The following is a 23,507-nucleotide window of genomic DNA, read 5'->3' as shown; positions in this document are numbered from 1 at the left end:
CAGTACGTTTGTGTATCATCGTGGAGTGTTAAATTCCAAACTCTGTTTCACAGCAGCACTGACAGGTTGCTCTCAGATCCTGAACTGAGCGCTACAGAAAGCCCTTTGGCTGACAAGAAGGCTCCAGGAAGTGAGCGTGCCGCAGAGAGGGCCGCCGCTGCCCAGCAAAACTCTGAAAGGGCCCGCCTGGCCTCACGGCCATCATATGTCAACATGCAGGTAATGATAAAAAAAAATGGGCATGTCATCCAAATGTAGAGTTTTAGGTTAGGGAATGGGGAATTCGGTGAGTGTTTTGCAGCAGAGCAGAAATTAGGTTTTCTTTCTGTACTCTAGTTCAAAATGAAATTTAACTATATATGCAGTATTTAGGAATTGGTTTTGAAATGCAGGATTTAGCTTAAGTGAGAAGAATTGTTTATAATATGAAGAATGACATAAATGGTGTATGCCAGTATGTGTTATGCAAATGATGTTATTCACGTTTTTAAAAAATTTAGATAAATGTCAGAGCTGTTATTTCTAAGTATTACTGCTTCATGACATAGCCTTAGATAAATAAATATCCTTCTATCAATAAAATGGAGATGATTAATTTGTTTTGTGTCATTTACAGAGTTTAAAAATAACTCATATGAATCTTTAGTTTTTTGAAAGAAGATGCTAAATATTATTGATGATTATATTTACAGATTTCATGATTATTGTAAACAATTTCCTCAGCAGGGATTTTCTCTGTATCCATTTTTTCAAAGCATTAGGCTCATTACTCAAAATAGACTATTGCCCATGAAATTCAGAAATCTGATTTACATATAGATCATAACATGAAAGATAAGGATTTTGTGCTTTGTGCTTTTAGAGATTCTTATAAACATTTGCTTTCAGTATTGGAATTACTGGGTAGACTTGCCTACTTCATAGTAAGAGATTTATCATCCCCATCCTCTTACATCCAAAACAAGAAAAATAAAAAAGGAAAAACTTTTCACAAAATCCTAGAAACCAAGCAGCTGTCACAGATATAGCAAAGAGATGAATTCATGAACTAAATTATACTTCTATAATTCCAGCAAAAACTACAGTTAAGCCCTGATTGTCCGTTTTTTAATCCTTTGCATTTGAATATCTCCATGAGTTTTTAGGTGAATGTTTTTACAAAAGCCATGGTCATTATAAAGTGTCAATGGTAGAAAATGACATTTGTTACATTTTCTCTGGTGGACTTATTTTCAGTTAATATAAATTAAAATTCTCTCATCTAAGAAGTATTGAATCCGCTTTGTGGTCCCTTTATGGTTTTCATCCATCTTGTACTTCGCATCTTTTTCATCAGGTTTATACCTACAGTGAACCATTTTCATGTTTCCTTCTTTTTGGATGGATAAAACATGTTCTTGGTGACATTCTTTCAACTTAAATAGATGTATTTATGTCATTAGTAAAGAGCTGACTCTTAAAATCCCTAAGAAACCAATGATAATAGTCACTGAGCATTGACTGGGAGAAAGATTGAAGACTCCCATGATTCCTTCGGCTAAAAATCATCTCTGTCTCCTGAGTGCTGCTGCAGCTCTCTTTTCACACTTATCCTACTTTCTAGTAGTTATTTTTTGTAGTTATTTCTTTACCCATACCTAAGACTCTACATGCTTTGAGGCTATAGATTATTAATTAATTGTATTCTTCCACACAGTACAGCACATTCTCGTTAACCAGAGATACTCAATAACTATTCATTGAACAGGTGAATTTAGGATCTCCCCACACCTTGCCCTTAGACATTAATCATTAAAAGTTGATTTTAATTCCCAGTGCCATTTTATACCTAGGATTTCAAAAACATCATCAAACTGTGTTATCGAAAAACCTGGTGCTCATGATTTACTGTTGTGTTCTTAAAGCTAATCACACACCCTGGTTTGTCTGGGTCAGCCTGTTGACTTGTATTATCCTGACCTACTTATTATTTGTGGCACATTTCACTCTCAGAAGTATCCTGTTTTGGACTGTAAATTACCTGGGCATGCACTCTACATATGGAGAGATAGTTCTCCTGCAAGAAGGGTCAGAAGAGCTCTTCCCGGTTGGTTTTTGACTCTCCTTGTAGGCCTTTGAGACATTCTCAAATTAAGTTTTAGCTAGTCCCTACATTGGGGAGTTGAGAATACTGGGTTAGCATTTGAGATGTAGCTATATCTAGACTGCTTTCTTCAAAACAACCTACCTTGGTTTCTGTGTTGACCTGACTGTGGTATAAGTCACTTATTCAGTGTGAATGGAAAGAATAAATAGTGCGATCCTAGTCCTGTGCAATAAAAGGTAACTAGGTTTAATTTTATTGTATTGCTTAATGTTATTATAGCTTAAAGCTAGACATTTGCCATTTATCTCATTTCAAAAGCAAAGCCTATTCCAGTTAAGCTAAATAATTCCTTAAGTTGTCTCCACATTATATACTACTTCAGGCCATCCTTTACGTAAATGAAGAGGGGATTTTTGAGAAACAAAGGAGGCCAATAGATAACCTGAAAGCATTTTGGTAATTATTTTGAAACAGCATAACTATTATTAGGTTATTCCTATACTTCAGCATATATTTGTCCTGTGAATATTTAACATATATTCATAGTATGAATACAGGAATTTCCCCCCCATTTTGATGGGAAATGTCTAACTCTTGTCACTGTCATGAATTAAAGTCAGAAGTAGTAATGTATTATTCTAATCATTTTTGAAAACACGTTTAAATTTATCAGACTTGCACTGAATTAATGACACATTATTGGCGCAAAGCTTAGCATGTGTCCTAGGCAGATTCATGGGCTGTAGTCAAAACTTTTGTTCTCTAATCATCAAGTATTGGCATGGCATTTGGATAGACTGGCAATAAAGATATTTTCTCTGTTTCATTTTTCAGGCATTTGACTATGAACAAAAGAAGCTATTAGCAACAAAAGGTATATAATATGTTAAAGATGTATACTTTGGGTTGGTTTTTTTTCCAGTGGACCCATAAAAGGTTTTCCAGTATTCATACTGAATTGTGAAATTGGACCTTCATAAAAAGAAGGCTTAGGATCAAAGTTGTACATATTTTGTTGAGGTTGAATATATTTTGTTGACTAGATTAGCATTACATCAATTAAGAAATAATGTAGCATTTTTAAGTTTCCCATTCCTTTGTCTAGAATATTTTATGAAGATACTTTAAGAAATAATATTCAGTGATGATTTCTTTACATAGGTCAAAGAAAACACTCATCAATGTTTTATTGAAGAGATATATTAAAATACCAAGCGTTTGTTTTATATTCTGTTTCCTAAAGCTATGTTAAAGAAACCAGTGGTGACAGAGGTCAGAACACCTACAAATACCTGGAGCGGCCTCGGGTTTTCGAAATCCATGCCAGCGGAAACGATCAAGGAGCTGAGAAGGGCCAACCACGTGTCCTACAAACCCACAATGACAACCACTTTTGAGGTTTGTAGAGTTACGCCCTGCCCGTTCTTCCTGTGTGTTCTCCTAGCAAAAGAGAAAAACCGTCTCTCCCCTCCCAGTGTTTATTTACATAGGGAAAAATCATTAGAGGGGATTTGTTTTAATTCCTGTTCTTATAAACATATTGCTATAAAACTGATGCAATCTAATGTATTATCTTTTATGTATCTTCTCTCAAAGCATTGATCAACTCGTATTTATACCTTATGGAGATGTAAATTTAGATAAATGTGTTTTTGTTAGGGAGAGCATGTCATCAATGCTAAGGCAGGACTGAGATTAAGCAAAGGACAGATGTAATATTCCATAAAACGTGTGAAGAATCCCTTTATCCAAGGGTATCATTAGGAAGCCTACCATAGGGGGAAAAGGCAAATATTCAACAGAAACAGGTTTTCAGGTATGAGTTAAAAACTCAGTGTGTTCAGATATGCCAGGAACACAGCAGGAAGTATCACAAACAAGAGCTCCAAAATTTTATACTTCCCAGATGTTGGCTGTACTGCTCAGTGAGACTAGGAAGTTGGCATCGTATCACATGGAGAAGGGGTCCAGGGTTCCGTCCTTCCCAGCCAGGCTACATGTGACTCACTCAGCAAGGCCTTTTCAGTTTGGGAGTATCAGATTTTGGCTGTAAGCCTTTCGCGAGCGGGGATGGGGTTAGAGCTCACGCATGCACACACAACACTGGGGAGACTGTGCAAACCCAAACATGGGTGAGCATGATTAATCCAGGAACCACAGTGTTCACCCAGAAGACGGTAGACCAAAAAACAAATACTGGGTAAGGGTTTCGTAATTGTTAGTCTAACAACTGGCATTTGTAAAGTGACCTTTTTTCCACCTATTTTCTTTGTAATAAATCAGACTATTGATGAAGGGCAAAAGCAAACATGCAAGTTTTTTAATTTGTCTCTAAGAGTAAGTGAAAAAGAAAATACTATTTGAAATACTGAAAAGAACAGTGTCCTGTGAATTTCACTGTGAGACCTACAGTCATAACCTGAGAGGCTGTTTTTAAAGATTGAACTTACTGTCAGCAGCTAGTATGTAGGAACCATTATGAAAAATCATGAGGCTCTAGGAAGTACACTCATTCTGCCATTATAGCACTCGCTCAGAGAAACCAGACGTCTCCTTTTGTTGGCAGAGACCTCAAAACTGCTGTTTCTTTCACCTGATGAACTCTGGTGTCCATTCCACTCACCCTTGGCTTTGGCAGAGGGGAGTGTTAGGTGGTTGATTGTGTTTCTGTACTTTCACAGGTGAACTGTTTCACTGTAGAAATGCTAGTTCAGTTCTGTTCTCAAAGACTAGCATTATGATGATTTGAAATGATGATCATTCTAATAATACTGTAGGGGCTGTGACAGCCACTTTTGATAGATGAGTGATAGCTTTGATGAGTGACTGCAGTCCTCTGAGCCTGTTTTCTCATTGGAGTTTCAAGGATGACGTGAGAGAGGACATCCAGGGCATAGCATGGTGTATGGTAAGCTCTCATATTTAGCAGTTAGTGTTACTTCCACTGGAGAACATTCCTCTGAAGAAAACCAAGAGCCTGCTGAAAGATAAGATTAAGTATATGAGTGCTTATTGCCAGAAGTATTTCTGCACATTAAAACTAGGTGTGCTTCTTATAGGCAAAGGGACACCTCAGAGTATTATATCAGCCCCTAATGTACCAGTGATAATTATCTTCAATCACATTCATTTATTTCTTTGTGGTTTATAAGGTGTATTTTCATCCATAAACTTATCCGATCCCTACAAACTCCCTGGGAGGAAATGGGGCCCAGAGCAGTTAAGTGTCTTACTTGAGGTCATGGCAGTAGGTGTCAGAGAAAAGACTTGAATTCATTTTACAAAATTTTCTTACACTCCTCCTCCTAATGGTTTCACCCAAAAGGGTACATAGCAAAGGTGATGTGTAATTGATCTAGAGCCACGTTGCCCTACCTTAACAGACATAAGAATCACTTGGAGAGCTTGATAAAAATGCATCATCCTCTTCCTCTAGGATCTCATTCATCAGGTAGGGTGTGGGAACCAGGCATCTCTGTTTTTCAGCAGAAATCTCGTATGATTCCAATGCACGCACCTTCTGGAAACACTGATCACAGGGACCTCCCATTAAGGGGGACGATGCAGAACTGATGTAAGAACCTGACCCGTGTGCTCCGGCACTTGCCCTGGGATGGGTAGAACCACCTGCTGTGGGCAGGAATGTGCAGGTCCTGATTCAGTGGCTGAACCCCCTCCTGTGGCTTTCCTTGCCTTGGCCTTCCTGGGTCAGGCCCTTCCACCTTCCTGGCTGATGTCTAGTGGCTCATTCACACTGACACGGCAGGGCAGAGGTGTGACCAGCTGGATCAGTGCATGGGTGTTCACCTTGTAACCTGCTTTTATTTACAGCCCCTTTGTACACTGTTGATGAAAAGATAAAATCGATCTTGCTTTGGGACTAGTGTTCTAGATTCTTCCTGGTGTGTAGAACTTGAATTTTTCCTCATGCATCACAGATCCGTTGAAAGGGGGCGAAAAGTCCCCGTTACATAGCATGAGCTGATATTCCGCAGCAGTTGCTGTCTGCAGGTGCACACCTTCCCCTTTATCCTGCTCGGTATTCAAAACTGGGCAGTCAGTGAGGATTGCTTCTTTGGGTTAGGACACGGGGACAAGGTAGGATGGAAAAGGACCTGAGGAAAAGAGGAGAGAAGTTAAATTTTTTTATTAAAAGATTGCCCACGTGTCTACTTACAGCACTAATATGTTTAAATTAGAGGATGGTTAGAAACACTCTTTTTCCTTATTTTTTTCCAAAGAAAAACAAAATCAAATGGGTAAGTAGAACAGTGATCGATGAGAAGAAGTATGTTTAGCCAGGAGGTCCTGCTGGGTGCAAGCTGCTCACTCGGTGTGCCAGGGATTAGGCACACAGTGTCCTGCTCTAGGAAACTTGCTTGAGGCAAGAAGTCGATGCTTGGAGCTCCTTATTCAGATTTTGGAGATGCTAGACTTGAGCAATTCTTTCCAGTTTGGGGGCAACGTTGAGAAATTAGCCTGTTCTAAAGAGCTCCTTTAGATAAGAAACAGGCAGCTTGAGGCTTTGTTTTGTTTTCTCCAAGACTCAAAAATATGGCCCTATCCACTTGATGATATACTGGGACACCACAGGTCAAACAAAGGGCTGCTCAGACCAGTAACACCTCTGTGACATCAACAGAACTACACAAGGTTTGGGATTTTCCTTTTCTTTCTGCCACTTACCTCTTAAAAGCATAAGTAGTGGTTGCATTCTCTGGAACAAATAAAAACCTGCAACGAAATCAAAGATGGGTTTTCATTTTCCAGCCCTAGGAGTAATGAGGATGTCCAATTATTATAAGTCTTATAAATCTACGAGTAGAGGTGAGCTGCTCTTTGTGATGCTTTAATGAGTCGATAACAACTAGTAGATATCACGCGATTATGTTTTTACTTAATGTTTAGCCAGGTCTGACATAGTATGTGAATTAAGTTGGCTTAGATCTTAGATGAGTCATTTTTTTATACTCAAGAAGAATTTAGATGCAGAATTTAAAATATATATATAAAGCCCACATAATGATCTCGTTAATGCTTCTGGTAGTTACCAATTCTGAGCATGCTGTTATTCCCCTTGCTGCATTGGATCTATCTGGTTGAAGTATAATGTTAAAGATGGTTTTAATTGAAGTCTTTTTTTTTTTTTTTGGTCTCAGGAGCTTTTCTTTCCCTGTGCCCCTTTCCAGAAGTCAGCAAAGGACATCCCATAGATGTAGGAAAAGGCATCTATGAAATTCAGTAATTCTACAAATACTTATTAAGAACTTCTGTGTTCCAGACACATTTGTAGGCCCTAGAGATACAATGCTTGAATTCAGGTTCTTACTTTCATGGATAGAGCTTTCTCTTTGGTGGGTAGAGATCAAAACAAGTAAACAAGAAGGCATTAGGTAATAAAAGCCTCTGATAAATATGAAACAGAGGCTGCTTTAGATTGGGTACTCATAGCAGGTCTTAACGAGATGACATCCAGCTAAGACCTAGATGACAAGAAAGGGCCTGCCTTGTGAAGAGAATCAGGCTAGGGGAGCAGCTGGGATGACCATCCTGAAGTCAGAACCAGCTGGTGAGTTCACAGAGCAGAGGTGGACAGGTGGTAGAGCGTTGAAGATAAGGTTGGAGAGAGAGGCAGAGGCTCAACTATGGAGCACCTTAGGCCACTGTAAAGTACTGGAAAAGCATTACGAGATTTTATACAGAGACACGACTTGGTCTAATTTGCATTTTGCAAAGCAACCTAGTTGCTTTGGAAAATGGATTATTGGGGTTGGAGGCAAGAGTCGAGTCAAAATATCCATTAAGGAGGAAGCTATTGGCGACAGTCGTGGAGATGGAGAGAAGCACGTAGGTTTGGGGTATGCTTATAGATGCCACTGCTAGAACTTGCTGACGGATTGGATGTGGTGAGGGAAGGAGGAACGAGGATGACCCTTAGAAGTTTGGTTTGAGCAACTGGGTGAATGTAGAGTCACTTACTGATGTAGGAATTCTGGGGGAGGAGTAGGGTTGGGTGTAGCTGGCGGGGACAAGTAGTCAGAAATTTGGTTTTAAGCACTCTAAGGTAAAATGCTTATGAGACAGTAAAATGGGTGTGTCGGATTGGCAACTCTACGGTACTAAATTTGAACAGAGAAATCAAATCTGGAGGTAAAAATTTCAGAGTCTTAGCTGTCCTTAGCCTTGAAAGAGGTTGAGATTACTTACGAAGAAAGTGTAGAGAGACGTGTGAAGGAATGCTGGGATCAAGTCTCCAGCAACGTGACGTTTGGAGTGGGAAAGAGGAGGAAGGTCCTACAAGGCTACTGGGAGCTGGGTGGGAACGCTGGGGAGTGCAGTGTGATGATGCCCTGAAGAAGGAAGCGTGCTCAGCTGTGGTCCTGCTGCTGTGAGACTGAATTAAGTGAGATTATTGAAATGCATAGTAGAGGATTCTCTTAGGATTCCCCAACAAACAGAAAACTTTGAAAATCAGAGAATCTTGACTTTAATACTCTAGATATAGTACAAAGTAGGGGACCTGTAATATGGCGATTAACTAAATGAATACAGGAATGAATAAATGCAAGTTCAGTGTAAACTTTGAGATCTTTTATGTTTTATTTTGATTTGAGGGAATTAAAAAAGGTAGATTTTTTTCCAGGTATTTGTAATTTGTTGGAGAGATCATATTTAGGTGAGGCCAACACAAGAGAAATGCCAGATCTCGCTACCCTCTGATTCTATTGGCCGGGGAGCTCGAGTGCTGTCAACGCGTTGGGTCTAGCTGCACCTCGTCCCCATTGCTCTTTCTTGTGTGATTCAATGAAGAGAATTGCTGCCAAACCAGATGGAAGATCTGCTTTGTGGTTCCTAAAAATAGAGAGGAATCTCAGCATTCACTTCTGTAAATCTCCTGCGTGTGGCTTTATCCTGGGGGCTCGCAGAACTCTGCTGGGCACCCCCATACTGGAGGACTTCCCTGTGTATGTTACCGAAGTGTCCCTGGTGGCTGGGGAACAAAGGCTGTCTAGACAGGTGCCACAGCCTCTGCCCGGGAATCAGCGTTCATGGGTGACTGCAGTGGTCAGCAGGAGAAGTAAATGGCAGTGGCCGCATGGGGCTCCCTTTCTCCTTTCACCCCAGGAAACCCACCTTCTTAACCATTTCCTTCTCTGCCTTTGACTGTTTACAGGGCTCATCAATGTCCCTCTCGAGGTCCAACAGTCGCGAGCACTTGGGAAGTGGAAGCGAAGCTGATAACTGGAGAGACCGAAATGGAATAGGACCCGCAAGTCATAGTGAATTTGCAGCTTCTATCGGCAGCCCCAAGCGTAAACAGAACAAATCAAGTGAGCTTTGACTTTTGATCATACTTTTAGATGTAACCTGCTTGGAATTTGTTCACTTGGTTGAGGGTGATGTTCAAGTATAAACTCTGGACTCCATCCTTCAAGTGTTTGTCATAACTCATATCCACATCCTTGGTGAAGCTTTCCTTAGTTTTCCCAGTGAAGCAGACCAGGTAGTTATATAAAGTTATTTACCATAATAAATGCTTTCGCTGCATTTTGCATATGTTTTCACTCTAGCACTTGTCATGCTGAAGTGTAATTCCGTATTTACGTATCTATCTCTTTCTGTAGAATTTGAGCTCTTCAAGCCAGGGGCCATATTTATTCCTTCAATGAACACTTATTAAGTGCCCACATGACAGGCATTCTTATATGTTGTTTCTTCCCAGATGTCTAACAGTGTATGATACCTAGTAGGGGCTCAGTGTTGGACAATAGAAGAAAGTCTGCCTGGTAGGGAGCTATTAAAGATGGAGAGCAGCATTTGATTTTTTAAATTGACCAAATGTAGCTGAATTGACCAAATGTAGCTGAATTGACGTAAATTTAAAGCATAAGGTTCTGGCTTCGAACACATATGGTTCAGACTCGGCATGAGTCCAGTGGTTTTGTCTGTAACAGCGCCCACACTTCTGGGCTGTCTACAAAGGGATACAGATAAGAATTGACAAAAGTAATCACAAGAAATACCCCTAATGCCTTTGTTCAGGGTTTTTGACAAATTTGGAATTCCGAAACACATAGCTCAGGGTATTTGAAGACCCTTTAAAGAAAGGCAACCTCAAGGAGTATAGTAGACACTCAGTAAGTCCGTTGTTACCGCCGATCAAGTCAGACATGCTGTCAAGAGTCTCAGATTTCAAAAAAGCAGTGTGGGGTTGGCTAAAAAAGAAAGCACAATCAACTCTTTCATTCCCAGGGTACTGTCAGTAGTAGCCTGGACACTTCCTATCAGTTATGGGCTAGAGCCTCCATCACTGACTGGAGGATGGAGCTGAGAGGCGGGCTGGCGCCAGGTGCAGATCTAGGGCTGGAAATGATCTCTGTTCTGTAGCCCAATATAAATTGGCTTGGTGCCTGTTTTTTCTGTCTTTATCTCCTTTCCCTTTCCTTAATGCTGGATAATTAAAATTGACTGTACAACTTAGCTGCACTGAAGTTCAGGCTTAGGGTAAAGATAGGGGCTTCATTAATAAAAAGGAATGATTAAGGAAGCACAGTTATTTGGCTTTTGTCAGATGTTTTAAGAGCATCAGGAGTTTAAAAGAGAATATATACTGGGGGTGCCAAAAAATGTATACACATGACTTGTATTCATCTTTTGTTAGCAGTATATATTATTACAATTTTAGTAGTTTTTTTCTTTCTTAAAATGTGTATACATGTTTTGGGCACCCTCTGTATAAAGTATAAGTAGTTAAGATAAAAGAAATGTAAAGAAAGTTATTTACTGTAATAAATATTTATCAGTAAAAATATTTTATTTTATTCCATCTGTTTTTTCAAATTTTATGTACTTGCTTAACCCAATATATGTAAAATATTATCATTTAACACTATAACCAATGTAAAGGCATTTTTTTTTTAGATACTTTACATTCTTTTTTGGTATTAAGTCTCTAAAATCAGGTATGTATTTTACTTATAGAACATTTTAAAATTCCCAATATGGCCCATGGATACTCTACTGAACAGCACAGTTTTAGATGATTTTTTTTTTTGACACTCTTGTCAAGGTTACCGGCATCTAGGTTTTCCCTAGGCATCCCTGTTTACTCCAGTTGTTCCAGTGTTAGAAACTCCCACTTTTCTTCTTAAAAGAAGTAAATTTATCATGTGGACAACAAAGTGCATGGTCAGCCTTCCATGCTGTCAAGTCCAGTGGTCACTCCAGTGTGTTCATCACATGCTGCCTTGCATTTCCCACGCCACAGCACCTCACTGGTCACTCCTTCTGTCTTTATGACGGTGGTGCCTTACCTTTAAATGGTGGAGTGTTCCAGGGCTGAGGGTTTTCAGGGCTTGGTCCTGGATTCTTTCCTCTACACATTCTCTCCACAAGATACAAAACATCTATTTTTGAGAGAAAAAGAACCCTTATCAAGAAATCCCTTCCACTTGAGGTAAAGGACTTCTCAACTGAGAGAGGAAAACAGCTGGAGAAAGTGGTTAGTGGCACCCAAAACCATGCACAACACGATTCTTAGATTTAGTGAATGCATTAATCCCAGAGGAGATTAAATGGATCTGATTGGCTAGCTGCGTGTCATCCTCCCTCCTCTCCCTGGGAATCCCTTGTGAAGCTGTTTGGTGTAAAAGATAGAATTCCCACCAGACAAGAGCCAGTTGGTCAGGGAGTTAGAAATGGCTGCACAGCTCTGCCAGACTCTCCAAAGCAGCTCTTGAAGGGTTTAAATATTTGGTCAAGCACTTGGCATGGCTCACTAGTCCATCACCCAGCTGTGCATGCCTCTGGGCCTGAGAACTACCGACAACGTGGAGAAATCTTTGTCCACCAAATTGTTGGCAGAGCCAAGGCAAAGCTCGGCATTGCTGTCTTAGAATTTTTTTTTCTCAAGAACATAGATTCGTTTTTGTCATAAATTAAACCCAGGAACTCCAGCATCATTTTTTGTCACTTCATATGTTACTCTTAATTTTGGAAGCGCTCTATTTGGTGAGCTCACTGCCCAATTATATTTTTGTAGGGAAGGAGATTTATGTGGTGCAATATCATAGAATTCCTTTGACTGCAGGTAAGCACAGGTGTGGATACAGAGAGCCATCCTGCCATCCAGAAGGAGCCTGGACTTATAATAACTTTTCCCAATTCTCCCATTTCACATCCAATCAATTATAAAGAGAAAATGTGTCTGAATGCTCTGGGAGAGTATGATTAATGATTATTAACTACAGAGGCACTGTTGCTGAATTGCTGCCTCCCAAGTGGACACTTTTTAAATGGCAAGAGCCTCTCTGAAAGCAATAACCAACATTTCCTTCATGAAAAGCCCATGTTTCCAGTAAAGGATTGCTGTATTTCCACAGCTACTGTTCTATTCAGCCCAATAATTAATTTGAAATATTTGAGTGATTAAAACTTTTAATTAAACCTTGCCCTCTCTGGGCATGCATACATCAAGCCTGTCTCTCGTTGCCTTTCAGCGGAACACTATCTCAGCAGTAGCAATTACATGGACTGCATTTCCTCGCTGACAGGAAGCAATGGCTGTAACCTGAACAGCTCTTTCAAGGGCTCTGACCTCCCTGAGCTCTTCAGCAAACTAGGCCTAGGCAAATACACGGACGTCTTTCAGCAACAAGAGGTCAGTCAGTATTTATTTTTCCCTGGCATCTTTGTTTGGGTTGTGTGTATGACGCCTTCTAGAATGAAATCACTCACTGACTTTTGACTTGGCTTTCACTGAGCACCTATTCAAGTCTCGTAGCTTGTTTTTGCTGTGAAGAAAAATGTCATCTCATTTCCTATTTATTTTGTGCAACCAGTAAACCCAGGATAGGAGAAAATACAGAAAATGCTGTTCCCAAAACATACCTTCAACAGTTTCAGCTAAAAGACCTAATCAGGGTATTGGTTCAGAGGGACTTTTGATTCCTAGCTCCCTTAAGGTCAGCAAGTCTGTATTAAATATGATTTCACTCTTTAATCTGTTATCTTCATTTGTGGCACTTAAAATAATAGCACCTGAAATAAATATCTGTGGTTGTTTTTGACCCCATCCTAGTCATGCTACTGAAGTCTGTTCTCACAGAATATAATGTGCTTTTGCTACATGTGAATTTATTAGTTAACTGACTGACTGGGTTTTGCCTACACTGAGATGAACTAAGATGTCTTCTGAGCTGTCCCTACCATGGATTTTGGTCAAAGTGATCAGCCATAACCATTGTGCACTGGCATAAAGAGAAGAGTGTGATTCTTTCTAATAATCTGTCATGATACCAGCACACAGCTAGTCCAGTGCAACAAAGTTAAAATAGTTCTATAAATGTATCTATTTGGTTGAAGTTTGATTCTAATTGGCTTGATTTCATCTTAGAGAACATCTGATTAAGTCAGTAATTTCCAGGTAGGTATCAGTGAATGAAGAACCTAGAATTTTTATTAGGCCCTTTGTATCATAAACATAAAGTATTGTCCATGGTTCAATAACTTCAGTTTGATTGCTGAACTTTTTTACACCAAAAAAAGTTTATCGTGTGTATATTGGATTTCAGGGTACCGATTTTGTTTTCTTCCCTCTACACCTAAATTAGTGTTCATTTACCAAGAATTTTGTAAGTTGAATAATATTTTCTTCATCAATGCATTACGTCTTTTATTTAGTCTTGCTGGTTAGGTGAGGGTGTCTGATTGAGAAGTTCAATGGCAGAGGTATTTTAACTTGTCCAGAAACAAAAGGTCTCCAAGTAAGAGATTGGATGTTATTCAGTAATATTCTGGTTTTGTTTTTAATCTATATTTATTTCTTGTTTGTAGAAGCATAGAAATAAATTTATTATAGGTTCTTCTTATCCAGATACTTCATAAAGGAAGAAAATATGATAATATGAAGCCAGGATGGCTTTATCTCATATTTATTAACTAGAGCAGGGGTCAGCAGACTATGGCTTGCAGACCTGCTACCTGATTTTGTAAATAAAGTTTTATTGGAACACAACTCTACTTACAGTCTCCATTAAATAGGATTTCTAAAAACATATCTCTAGGCCTATGATAAATGATAAACAAAAATACTTTACAAGATGTAACATCTGGATGTGACTTCTAAATCAAAAGAGAAAATTTCAAATTAACTTCTATATAATTTGAATGAAAAAGTATATTTTACTGTTTTCAGGTGTGTTGAAATTTGGTACTGCTTCGTCCATTTAGAATATTTTCTAATATTCAGATATGACTTAACAAGAATCCCCCATTAAGTAACCTGTAGGGTTTATTTTAAACAGGTTGAAAATTTATTGAGCAACTTTCCCAGATATGTATATATACGTTATTACTAACCATAGCTGCCAATTATTTTACCCCTTTGGTGAGCCCATTGCTTTATATCTACAATCATATTTAATGCCCACAACAGCCCTGCAGGGTACACTATTGTTAACGCTCAGCTCACACAACTAGTAATGGCAGAGGCAGAATCTGAGCCCATGGCTCTCTGGCTTCAGAGCCCATGGCCTTTCTGTTCTTCTGCACTGTCTTCAGAGGAAGGGTGGGATCCTCGGGCTTTTTCCTCCACATTGTTGCTAATGCCTAAGAGTACAATTACACTGTCCCTGGAAATACTGTGTGCCACTCCAGAGACTGTCAGCCGGGCTCAGCCAGGTGAGTCATGGGTCTGTAGTCTGGGAATTCTGTCATTCTTATGTTGAACACAGTGGAAGATACCATCTATGGTATTATTCAGTTTTTCTTTATAGAGATATACTTATCCAGTTCAGAATCCAAAGCGAAGAAATATTTTCTTTCTCCTTGACACATATGTATTCTTCCTTTTATCAGTTCACCCAAAAAAAAAAAAAAAAAAAAGCAATTCTTGTTTCTTGTTTCCCTTTTTGCCCTGGCTGCCAGGATGCTAAGACCTAAGTTTTTATCTCAATTGTAATAAATCACTAGCTTAGATTAAGTCTTCTGCTAGAATAATCACTTTCATTTCATCACCTTAATTAACACCATTCATTTTTGAAAGTGGACAGAGCCTAATTAATAAAATAGGTGTAATAATGAGCTGAACCTACAGTGAGGGAGAAAATATTTATTATATGGGCTATAGATTACTTTTTCACCCGCAGATCGATCTTCAGACGTTCCTCACTCTCACAGACCAGGATCTGAAGGAGCTGGGAATTACTACTTTTGGTGCCAGGAGGAAAATGCTGCTTGCAATCTCAGGTGAATACTAATGCTCATACTCATATTTTAAAATATGAACCTCTGTCAGTAGGCTCAGCCATCGGGGCTGGTTCTACGCAGCAACCACTTGCTCACGACCCTGGCACCTCTGTGGTTGTGGTTTCCGAGTGTTTTCCCGCCAACGGTGTGGCAAATGCTGAGAACATCCCCACTCCTTCATCAGGGCATTTCCTGAAAGCCTTCCGTGACAGTGTTATTCCTCAAAACACATCTCCCGAGAAAGATCTAACCAAAACTGCCCATTGCAGAACATGATGCAGGGGGAGCAGCTTAGGTCTCCCTTTTGTGGTTGTGTGAAGCAATAATCATTGGGTTAATGAACAATTATTCTGGATTGGCTGTTATATTTCAAGCGCATGTCTCCTGTGTACCAGCTGAGATCATGGTATCAGAGGAAAAAAGAATGCTACTTGGTGTAGCTGGAACCTGGCAATATTACTTGTCTTAATGCTTTTTACTTTTCTCTGAAAGTCTTAATAGAATTTGTGAGTCACAGAAGGGTGTAGGATCCTGAGAGTAGTCACAGAATGAAGGACAATAATGTTGTCTGTCTCCCAGACTGCCTTCTTTGTGCATTGGTTGCATAGTCTATGCATTACAAAATGCTCTCTACATGTTTACTGGATACCTCCCATTTGAAAGCACTTGAGCTAGATGATAAGTCCAGAGTTGGCAAATACATAATTACAATGGACCTCAGAAATGGACCTTTCTAAACATCAGAAAGCTGTTTAGAAAAATATGAGGAAGATATTTGGGGGGCAAAAAAATGGAGTTGCTTTTTGAAAACTTTCTGATAAAGTTAATGAATGTCAATTTTGTATGTGTGTCCGTCTCTCAGAAAGATAGTGACAACAAGGACAGAAGCCACGTGTCAGGTGTGGTGAGAAAATAACTTTGCTTTTTCAGAAAGAACACTGAATTTGCAGGCTATGCCTTTATCAGGCCAGCAGTGGCATCCAGTTGGTGAACATCCTTTTCAAACAGCATTCAATAATCCAATCAGCAAATAAAATAAAACCTCAGTGGTTTTCCATTTTGTTTTTGCAGCAGATTGCACTCCCCTCCTACTCCATGGAGAATCTTATCTATAGACCTAACATCTAAAGCAGATATAAGCAGAGCAGCTTTGAAACAGGGGTGGGAATTTGGCCATTGAGCAGCCTGTTAGGCTTCTCTGTGGATCAAGATGGTTCTGCACACATCAGTTGGAGAAGTCTTCCTTCAGCCTGGGTACCCAAGTGGCTGCATTAATGGAGCTCCACAGGGCAGATGCTCTTCTTCACTCCTAAGATCAGCCTGGTGTAGTGCAAAGAACACTGTATTCGAATACCTGTGTTTTGCCTCTCTGCCAACTCACGAGTTCTTCAGGGAGTTTCCAAACCTCGTTTGGTTTTGGTTTCTTAACTATGAAGGTGGATTGAAATAGATGATCATGGGAGGTTACCTTCTGTTTCTAAGCTCTGTCCATCCATGTGCTATATCATCAGGCATAATGAAAATCACCCACAGTTTAAACAGTATATGTTATTAGCAGGGTCGTACCTTGTTTTTTTCTTTTTTTTATTCGGTGACAATAGGATAGTTTTTCCAACTTGTTTACCCTAAAGCTCAGCCTCAGAGGGCTATCCCTAGACCTAAATTATCTTTATATATTTTCACATTCTTTTGTTAATTTGATTAAATCACATAATCATCACCATGTCTATACTGTTAAAATATGCTTGTGGGCCTGCGCATTTGTACCTGAGAAGTGTATGTTCCGGAACCCCATAATCTTTCACTAGAGATTCATGGAATGTCAGTGACAGGATAATGAAAATAAAGAAGTTCTTTCTTTGTGCACCACCCCAATTCCAAATTCTGTAAGGCTTCCAGCAATAAGATCTTTCTAAGCACTTTCATTGGTTCCAGGTGGATCACTAGGATCTTTACTTAGAGCATACTGGTGGTATTCCAGTTGGGATTGGGGGAGTAGAGTGGGAAACAGCAGGGATTTTGAATCCTCTTTAAAAAATGTTTTCTCCAATCATCATCTTTAGTGTGGTTCGACTGAGGTTATATACGACTTCTGTAGGCTGCCTCTCTCAGTGGGGTCCTTTTTACTTTTAAAGGAGTTAGAGACTTTGAATAAGATGCCTTATGAATGCTCTGCACAGTGGGAAGTATTTCATTATTTTAAGGATGATTTCACCTTACTATGTTGAGTGCATTTGCTTGAACCTAGTAAATTGTTTTCTTTGCAAGTACTAGGTTTTTATACAGAAACCATTCGTCAAAAAGTTCCTTTTTCCAATTCAACTCATCTGATAACAAATACATCCATTTAGTCTTAGAACATTCCTTTTCCAGATAGATGCAGGGATAGCTGGGCAGCCCCGACTTAACCTTTGTCTTGTGGTTACATAGTTTGGTTAGATCCAGAGTTTGCTCAAAATTCCTTTTGAAAATTCTGTAGATTTTAAACTTGTAATCAGAGTTCTTTCAGGATTAGGTTTTGTTCTGTTTTTAATCTTGGGCCAGAAGACATTTATTTTAGTATGGTAGGAGATGACATTTTTCTCTAGTAGAGATCAGAGAAGAAAAATTGGCTTTTTTTTTTCAAATCCACAATTTTTTTGAATTTTTAAAAATTTCTCTGAGTAGTTTAGTGAGTAGTTAACTGAATGTAGAGGGACTAAGTGCAAGGAAGTTTAGCATCCTGTTAACAGCCTTCCCACCACGGCCTCAGGTAGATCTAACATTTCCCGACCTATTCTTTTAGTTTGTGACTCTGTTCAGACCCGCAACAAGATCCTGAGAGCTGCCAGGATTGTGTGAGCCTTGGAATTTCAAAGGAAAAGGTTGGTATTTCTCCAAACTATCCCTTAGGCTTACTGAAAAAAAACCCCACAAAAATCAGAGGAGGGAGTTTGCTTTTTAATTAAAAAAACACCACCAACAACTAAAATCTCTTCAGTAGTACTTGATCCTTGGTAATCTCTCTACAAATTTATCTGTGTGTTTCACATTTGGAAATATATATCTTAGAAATGACATCTTTAGGGAATGGCCGAGTTTCTTCATGACCATTTTATTCTCTCAAAAGTCTAGTTGATGTGACTTTTCAGATTAACGTTTTCAATGTGTATTAAAGAATTTGTCTTCAATGGCCCAGTTTATTTTTCATGTACTCCATTGGACATGTGTGATAGGGAAGAACAGCGTTTGACCTCATTCATTGCTTTCCTTCTTTATAGTATGGGAATGTCCTCCTGATTTGTGGGTTATTCCTCCATGAGGAAACGGAGGCCTAAGAAAGTCTTTTAACTGGAAGGTGATAAAACTTTCCCAGTCTGTATACTTAAGATGATTCATGTATTCTTAACTCTTCTACAGTTGCCTTTCAATATATTAAATTGTCTTGATTTCTGAATTTGTTTGTTTTTGTAAGCAAGATACATGTGTTCGACTTTTAATAGGAATGTCATTGCTACTGGGTTTCTGTGGCAACTTGAAACAATAGCTATCTATGAGCATGCCTGCATGTGTCTTTTGTTTGTAAAGGTATCTTCCTTGCTTCTTTAAAGTTAAGCTATATTTTTGGATTTTAAAAAAATGTGGTATATTAAACTGTCAAGTAAAGCACTGCTGTCTGGCATATGTCAAACTACCAATTTGTCAAATCTGTGTTCCTGATTGGCCTCTGCACAGAGGCAGGCAGGGTTACACCTCCTCACATAACAGTGGTGTGGACAACTTACTTCGTCTACTTTTTAAAATTCAATGTTCTTATCTATAAAATGGAGAATGGTAATATTCTCAACTCTGAAGGGGGACTTAAATAGAATGAAACGGATGTAAAGCGCTTGTTGTATAATAAGCTCTAATAAACCACTGTTATTTTTCTTCTCCCCTAAGACCTAAATGTGAACAAAAGAGATGTCTCCACTCTTGCATTGCCCCTATGGGGCAGACACTTACATATTGGAAGGCAGTGACGTGAAATGTGAAGGGTGTTGGTCCATCTTCCAGAACTAGGGAGATAGGAGCACCTCTGGTCACATGGCCACCTGTGTTCTCGTCCCAGCATCGCTTCAGCAGGCCACAGCTTGCAGGGCACCTTCAGAATTCAAAAGGGGGTTGTATGTGCTGTTGAAAAACTACGGTGCAAACATAGGTGCTGAATCACTGGCTCCACCCTACTCAGTCCCCCAAAAAAGACAACTTTAGGCACATCAACTATATAATCACTCTATTTGAAACTAAATAATTCAAAATATTTGCATTTGATGGTTATCATAATCCTAATGTACAGAGTCTGACAATTCTATCTACTCTTATGAGTTCACTAGCAAGAGTTACATCATTTGATTTGAGGATTTGTATATGTGTGTGTTGGGGGTGTTGGGAATAGAGGGGTTGCATAGTCATAAACAAGATAGGCTGCTTCGATTAATTTTTTACCTTTTTGGTTAATAATTTGTAGTTGGCAAAAGACCAAACTAAATAGTGTTTTTTAAGTACTCTGTTGTTTTCTTTTTAATTAAAATTGATCATCTTAAGATTTTCCCTGAAAATTTGGGTTCGAGTATTGGTTGTTTTCAATTGTATCTATTTCCTAAACTAGCTATTTTTACTAAGTTGACTTTGTATTCAGAGAAACCTGCTGATACGCTTCTTCATGTGGCTCTTTCTTACGCAAGGAGCGCAGGCGCCATGAGCTGGTGGAGCCAGGGGGCTGGGGCTGAATTCCCCGGCGTGTTCCTCCAGCCTTCTCTTGTTCAGATGTGGGCTCTGATTCTCATGGCTGACTTTAATACTTCAGTGATGGCTGTGTATGACATGGATGAGTTCACTAGCTGTAATAATTTTCTGTGTCATTGGTAATACATCCTCTCATACGCCTTCACCAGCTTCAATGCCACCCCCCCACACCCCCACCCTGCCCTTTGCCTCTGAAATGACAGTTGGGATAGGTCACACTGTTAATTTGGATATCTAGAGCTTAGAGGGCTCTGAGAATGACATATTCCTCAGTTAGTTTCCAAACTGCAATAAAAACTATCTGCTGTTCTTGGTTCTCTTGGCTGCAACATGCTGCCTTTATTATCAGACTTTCTAGTATTTCAGAAATGTCTTGACCATCAACTACAGGTTTTCTTTTTGCTACCATACTTGACTTGCCCCCAACCCCGCCCCAAAGCTGCCATGTCCTGTAGATTGTACAGCTTCTCACTGAGCTGCTAACGGTTACCTCTTTCTCTCTCTAGAACTAAATAAAAACCGAAGAAAGCTTTTTGAACCGCCAAATGCACGCACCTCTTTCCTGGAAGGTGGAGCCAGTGGGAGGCTGCCCCGTCAGTATCACTCGGACATTGCAAGTGTCAGTGGCCGCTGGTAGCAGTGCTCTCCAGGCACACACCCGCCAACTCTGCCATGGTCACGGAAGATCTGTGAACGGCCTTCACTGCACACCGTCCTAGGTACTCTGGGTGTCTGGGATCAGGACCAAAGCATCTTATTCACACCTGAATTTTGTGCCAAACAGGAAGAAAACAGAGAAGATGTTCTTATGTCATACAGAATACCACATGCGGATTACTTTTTTAAAAAAAAAATGGTACTTGGACAGAATTTGCTATATGAGGGTAGGGCTTTATTTCCTGTTTTTATTTACCTGTATAACATATGCACTGATTTTTTACTTAAAATGAAGGATGCCAGAAAAACACAGAAGTTATTGTTTGCTTGTTTTGTTTTGGTATTTGGGGATTTTTTTCAAAAAAATAATCAAAGTGGAATTTTCTGGTACTGCTTTAAAATAATTATTGAGGTCTTTCAGCACTTTACACTTTCTAATTTCTTGTCCTGTGGAAATGATCTCTCTTTCTCTCTCGTTTTCATGTCACCTGATGTATTGGTACAAATCAGATTTAGTCACATTTTTCTGACTGCGTTAAATTTTTTGTTTGAAATGGTACTGGATAATTAGTTTTTGTGCAGAATATTCTGTGACTTTGGGAAATGTAAGTGACTCCACTTGGTTCTGGACCAGTTCTGTTCATTTGTGTCAGCATCCTAGAAACAATTAGCAATGAACCTAGTTCACTGTAACAGGTGCAGAGAAAGACCAAATGGACTTTGCAATATTAACCCTTTGCAGTTATCATATTTAGCTGCTGCCTATATTGCTAAAATGATTTTAATGGTTGTCTTGAAGGCAAAGGGCTATTTTTAGTATACTGCCACTAAAGGACACTTATTTATATCAAACTTTTATTTTTAGATATTATAAGCCTACAGTACATAAGTGATTAAATTGATATCTACTAGAGATTTATGGTAGAGAATGGACGGCATTCAATAACTGGAGCCCTAGATTGTCACTTTATTTAAAAAAGAAATAATCATCTGACAAGACAGCACTGTTGCCATTAGGAGGAGAAGTAGATTACTGTCCTTATCATGTCATGTACACATTAGCTCTGCTCCGTATGGTCAGAGGACTTTCCTAAAACCGTATCTGTCTGCTCGAAGTAGACTTATGTTTGTTGAGAACGGAAAGACTTTATTCAAGTCTCCAGGGTGACAGTTTATAAAGACAGCTGAGTTCTGAAGGAGGAAAAAAAAAAAGACTATTTTATAAGTGGCTCGATTCATTGTTACAATTTCATACTGTGAAAGTCCAAGAAATCAGGCAACATTGTTTCCTAGGTCTTTTCAGACATGGTATTGTAGATTTATGAAGGGTTTTCAATACATGAAGAAAATCACTAAGTGCCTCTCTTTCTTCAGAGCAATATTATTTCCAAGTGTATCAATTTGTTGGAAAACTTTCCCATAGGAAATGTTGTGAATTACCTGTACTGTAATGACTTACTTATGTTCATTATTGAAGATTTTCTACATGGACATAAACCACTGTTGCATGCTCTCAGCAGAAAGCATTAGATAAGCATATATAACAATTGGGGACTTTCATACAAATGCAGAATCAGAAATGCTTGACATTTTTTTCCATGACATTTTTCCACGGCTCAGTCTTACCATGAAAGAACAAGAGAACTGAAGAGAAATTTTGCACACACACAAATTTTCACTTTAAAAAATTGTATTGGTTACTTTGAAGGCATAGACAATGGACCCATCATAAAATTATCAATTATAATGGCACTAAGGGGATGCCCATTCCTAAATAAACTGTATCTGCTAAAGGACGTAGAACTAAATTGCTCCCCTTGCAAGCACAGTGGCATCATCCTGCACATGTCACATGGACACATCACGCTACACACTCAGCACAGGGTCAGCACTCCAGATTTGTTTCCTGTTCAACAGCTCGGTGCTCTAAATTTTATCATTTATTTAATAAGACTTTCCGAAATTAAAAAAAAAAAGAAGTCATTTGGAGCTCTTTCCCAACTCTCTACCATGCATTTGCAACAGGAGGAAAATGGAATGGATTTGTAGTATTAAGTTGTTGGAGGTTTTTATGAACAGTGCTTTATGCCTAAGGGAAAACTGTTCCAATTAAACTAGATTAAATAGAATGGCTAAAAATAAATAAATAAATAAAAACACTGGAAATTATTTTTCTCACTTTCTCTTGATGCAATGAAGGGAATATGACACTACAGTACACGGTGTTGTCTGTGTTATATGATGCACAAAATATTTGGATTATTTGAGTAAATGGTAGCTTTTAATCAATCTGTGCCTTAATAGTGACCGATTATCTGTAAATATAGAACAGATACAGATTGTATTTTTGTGTGGATTTTTGTCCTTTTAGTGATTTTTTTTTAAATGAGAGATGGAATTAAACATTGAAAATGGGATTTTTTTTCTAAACTAATCAATTATTATATGAAAAATAAATTTATATAACTCCTTTGTATTGCCCTTGCTAGATGAAATGCCTTTTTTTAAAAAAAAAATCTTTACACATAAACTGTATGTCTGCCTTTGTTTTCTAAGAAAACTTTTTTTGTTTTTTGGTTATTTCAGCAGAATTGAAAGATGTTTTTGCAGTAGAATTGAATATATACTCTCCTGTTGTTTTGTATTGGCAGTCCTCATTTTAACCAGAAGCTAAGGCACTTGATTTTAGCCAGTGAATTCAGGACCAGTAATCAATCATTGTTTCCATGGCCACCCACAGGTACATACA

The 23,507-nt window shown here is 38.9% G+C and overlaps 1 protein-coding gene and 1 long non-coding RNA gene across 5 annotated transcripts in view; one reads left to right on the top strand and one right to left on the bottom strand.

The window, feature by feature from the left end:
• The window catches only part of BICC1 (BicC family RNA binding protein 1), a 263,046-nt gene extending 239,758 nt beyond the window's left edge, over positions 1-23,288 (top strand). For 2 of the 4 annotated variants that reach the window (XM_019638417.1, XM_019638420.1), the window contains 7 exons: positions 54-219; positions 2,921-2,960; positions 3,330-3,484; positions 9,261-9,417; positions 12,586-12,746; positions 15,235-15,334; positions 20,608-23,288. In XM_019638417.1, the coding sequence (XP_019493962.1) occupies positions 54-219; positions 2,921-2,960; positions 3,330-3,484; positions 9,261-9,417; positions 12,586-12,746; positions 15,235-15,334; positions 20,608-20,738 (910 nt within the window). In that variant the 3' untranslated portion in view covers positions 20,739-23,288. Of the gene's footprint in view, positions 1-53; positions 220-2,920; positions 2,961-3,329; positions 3,485-9,260; positions 9,418-12,585; positions 12,747-15,234; positions 15,335-18,119; positions 18,199-20,607 lie in introns of all 4 variants that reach the window. The other 2 variants (XM_019638419.1, XM_019638418.1) reach the window with 2 other exon arrangements.
• Positions 3,491-20,744, bottom strand: LOC109380637 (uncharacterized). The gene is made up of 6 exons (XR_002123539.1): positions 20,657-20,744; positions 19,319-19,457; positions 11,401-11,493; positions 6,773-6,820; positions 5,462-6,201; positions 3,491-5,066 (listed from the first exon to the last, which is right to left on the bottom strand). It is a non-coding gene; the product is annotated as an uncharacterized LOC109380637 (long non-coding RNA).
• Positions 23,289-23,507: the final 219 nt, after the last annotated feature.

The sequence above is a fragment of the Hipposideros armiger genome, unplaced genomic scaffold (genome assembly GCF_001890085.2).
Source record: "Hipposideros armiger isolate ML-2016 unplaced genomic scaffold, ASM189008v1 scaffold_39, whole genome shotgun sequence".
Classification (NCBI taxonomy): Eukaryota; Metazoa; Chordata; class Mammalia; order Chiroptera; family Hipposideridae; genus Hipposideros; species Hipposideros armiger.
Note: the sequence above shows the minus strand (reverse complement) of the source record. Positions and strands in the feature narration are given on the sequence as shown.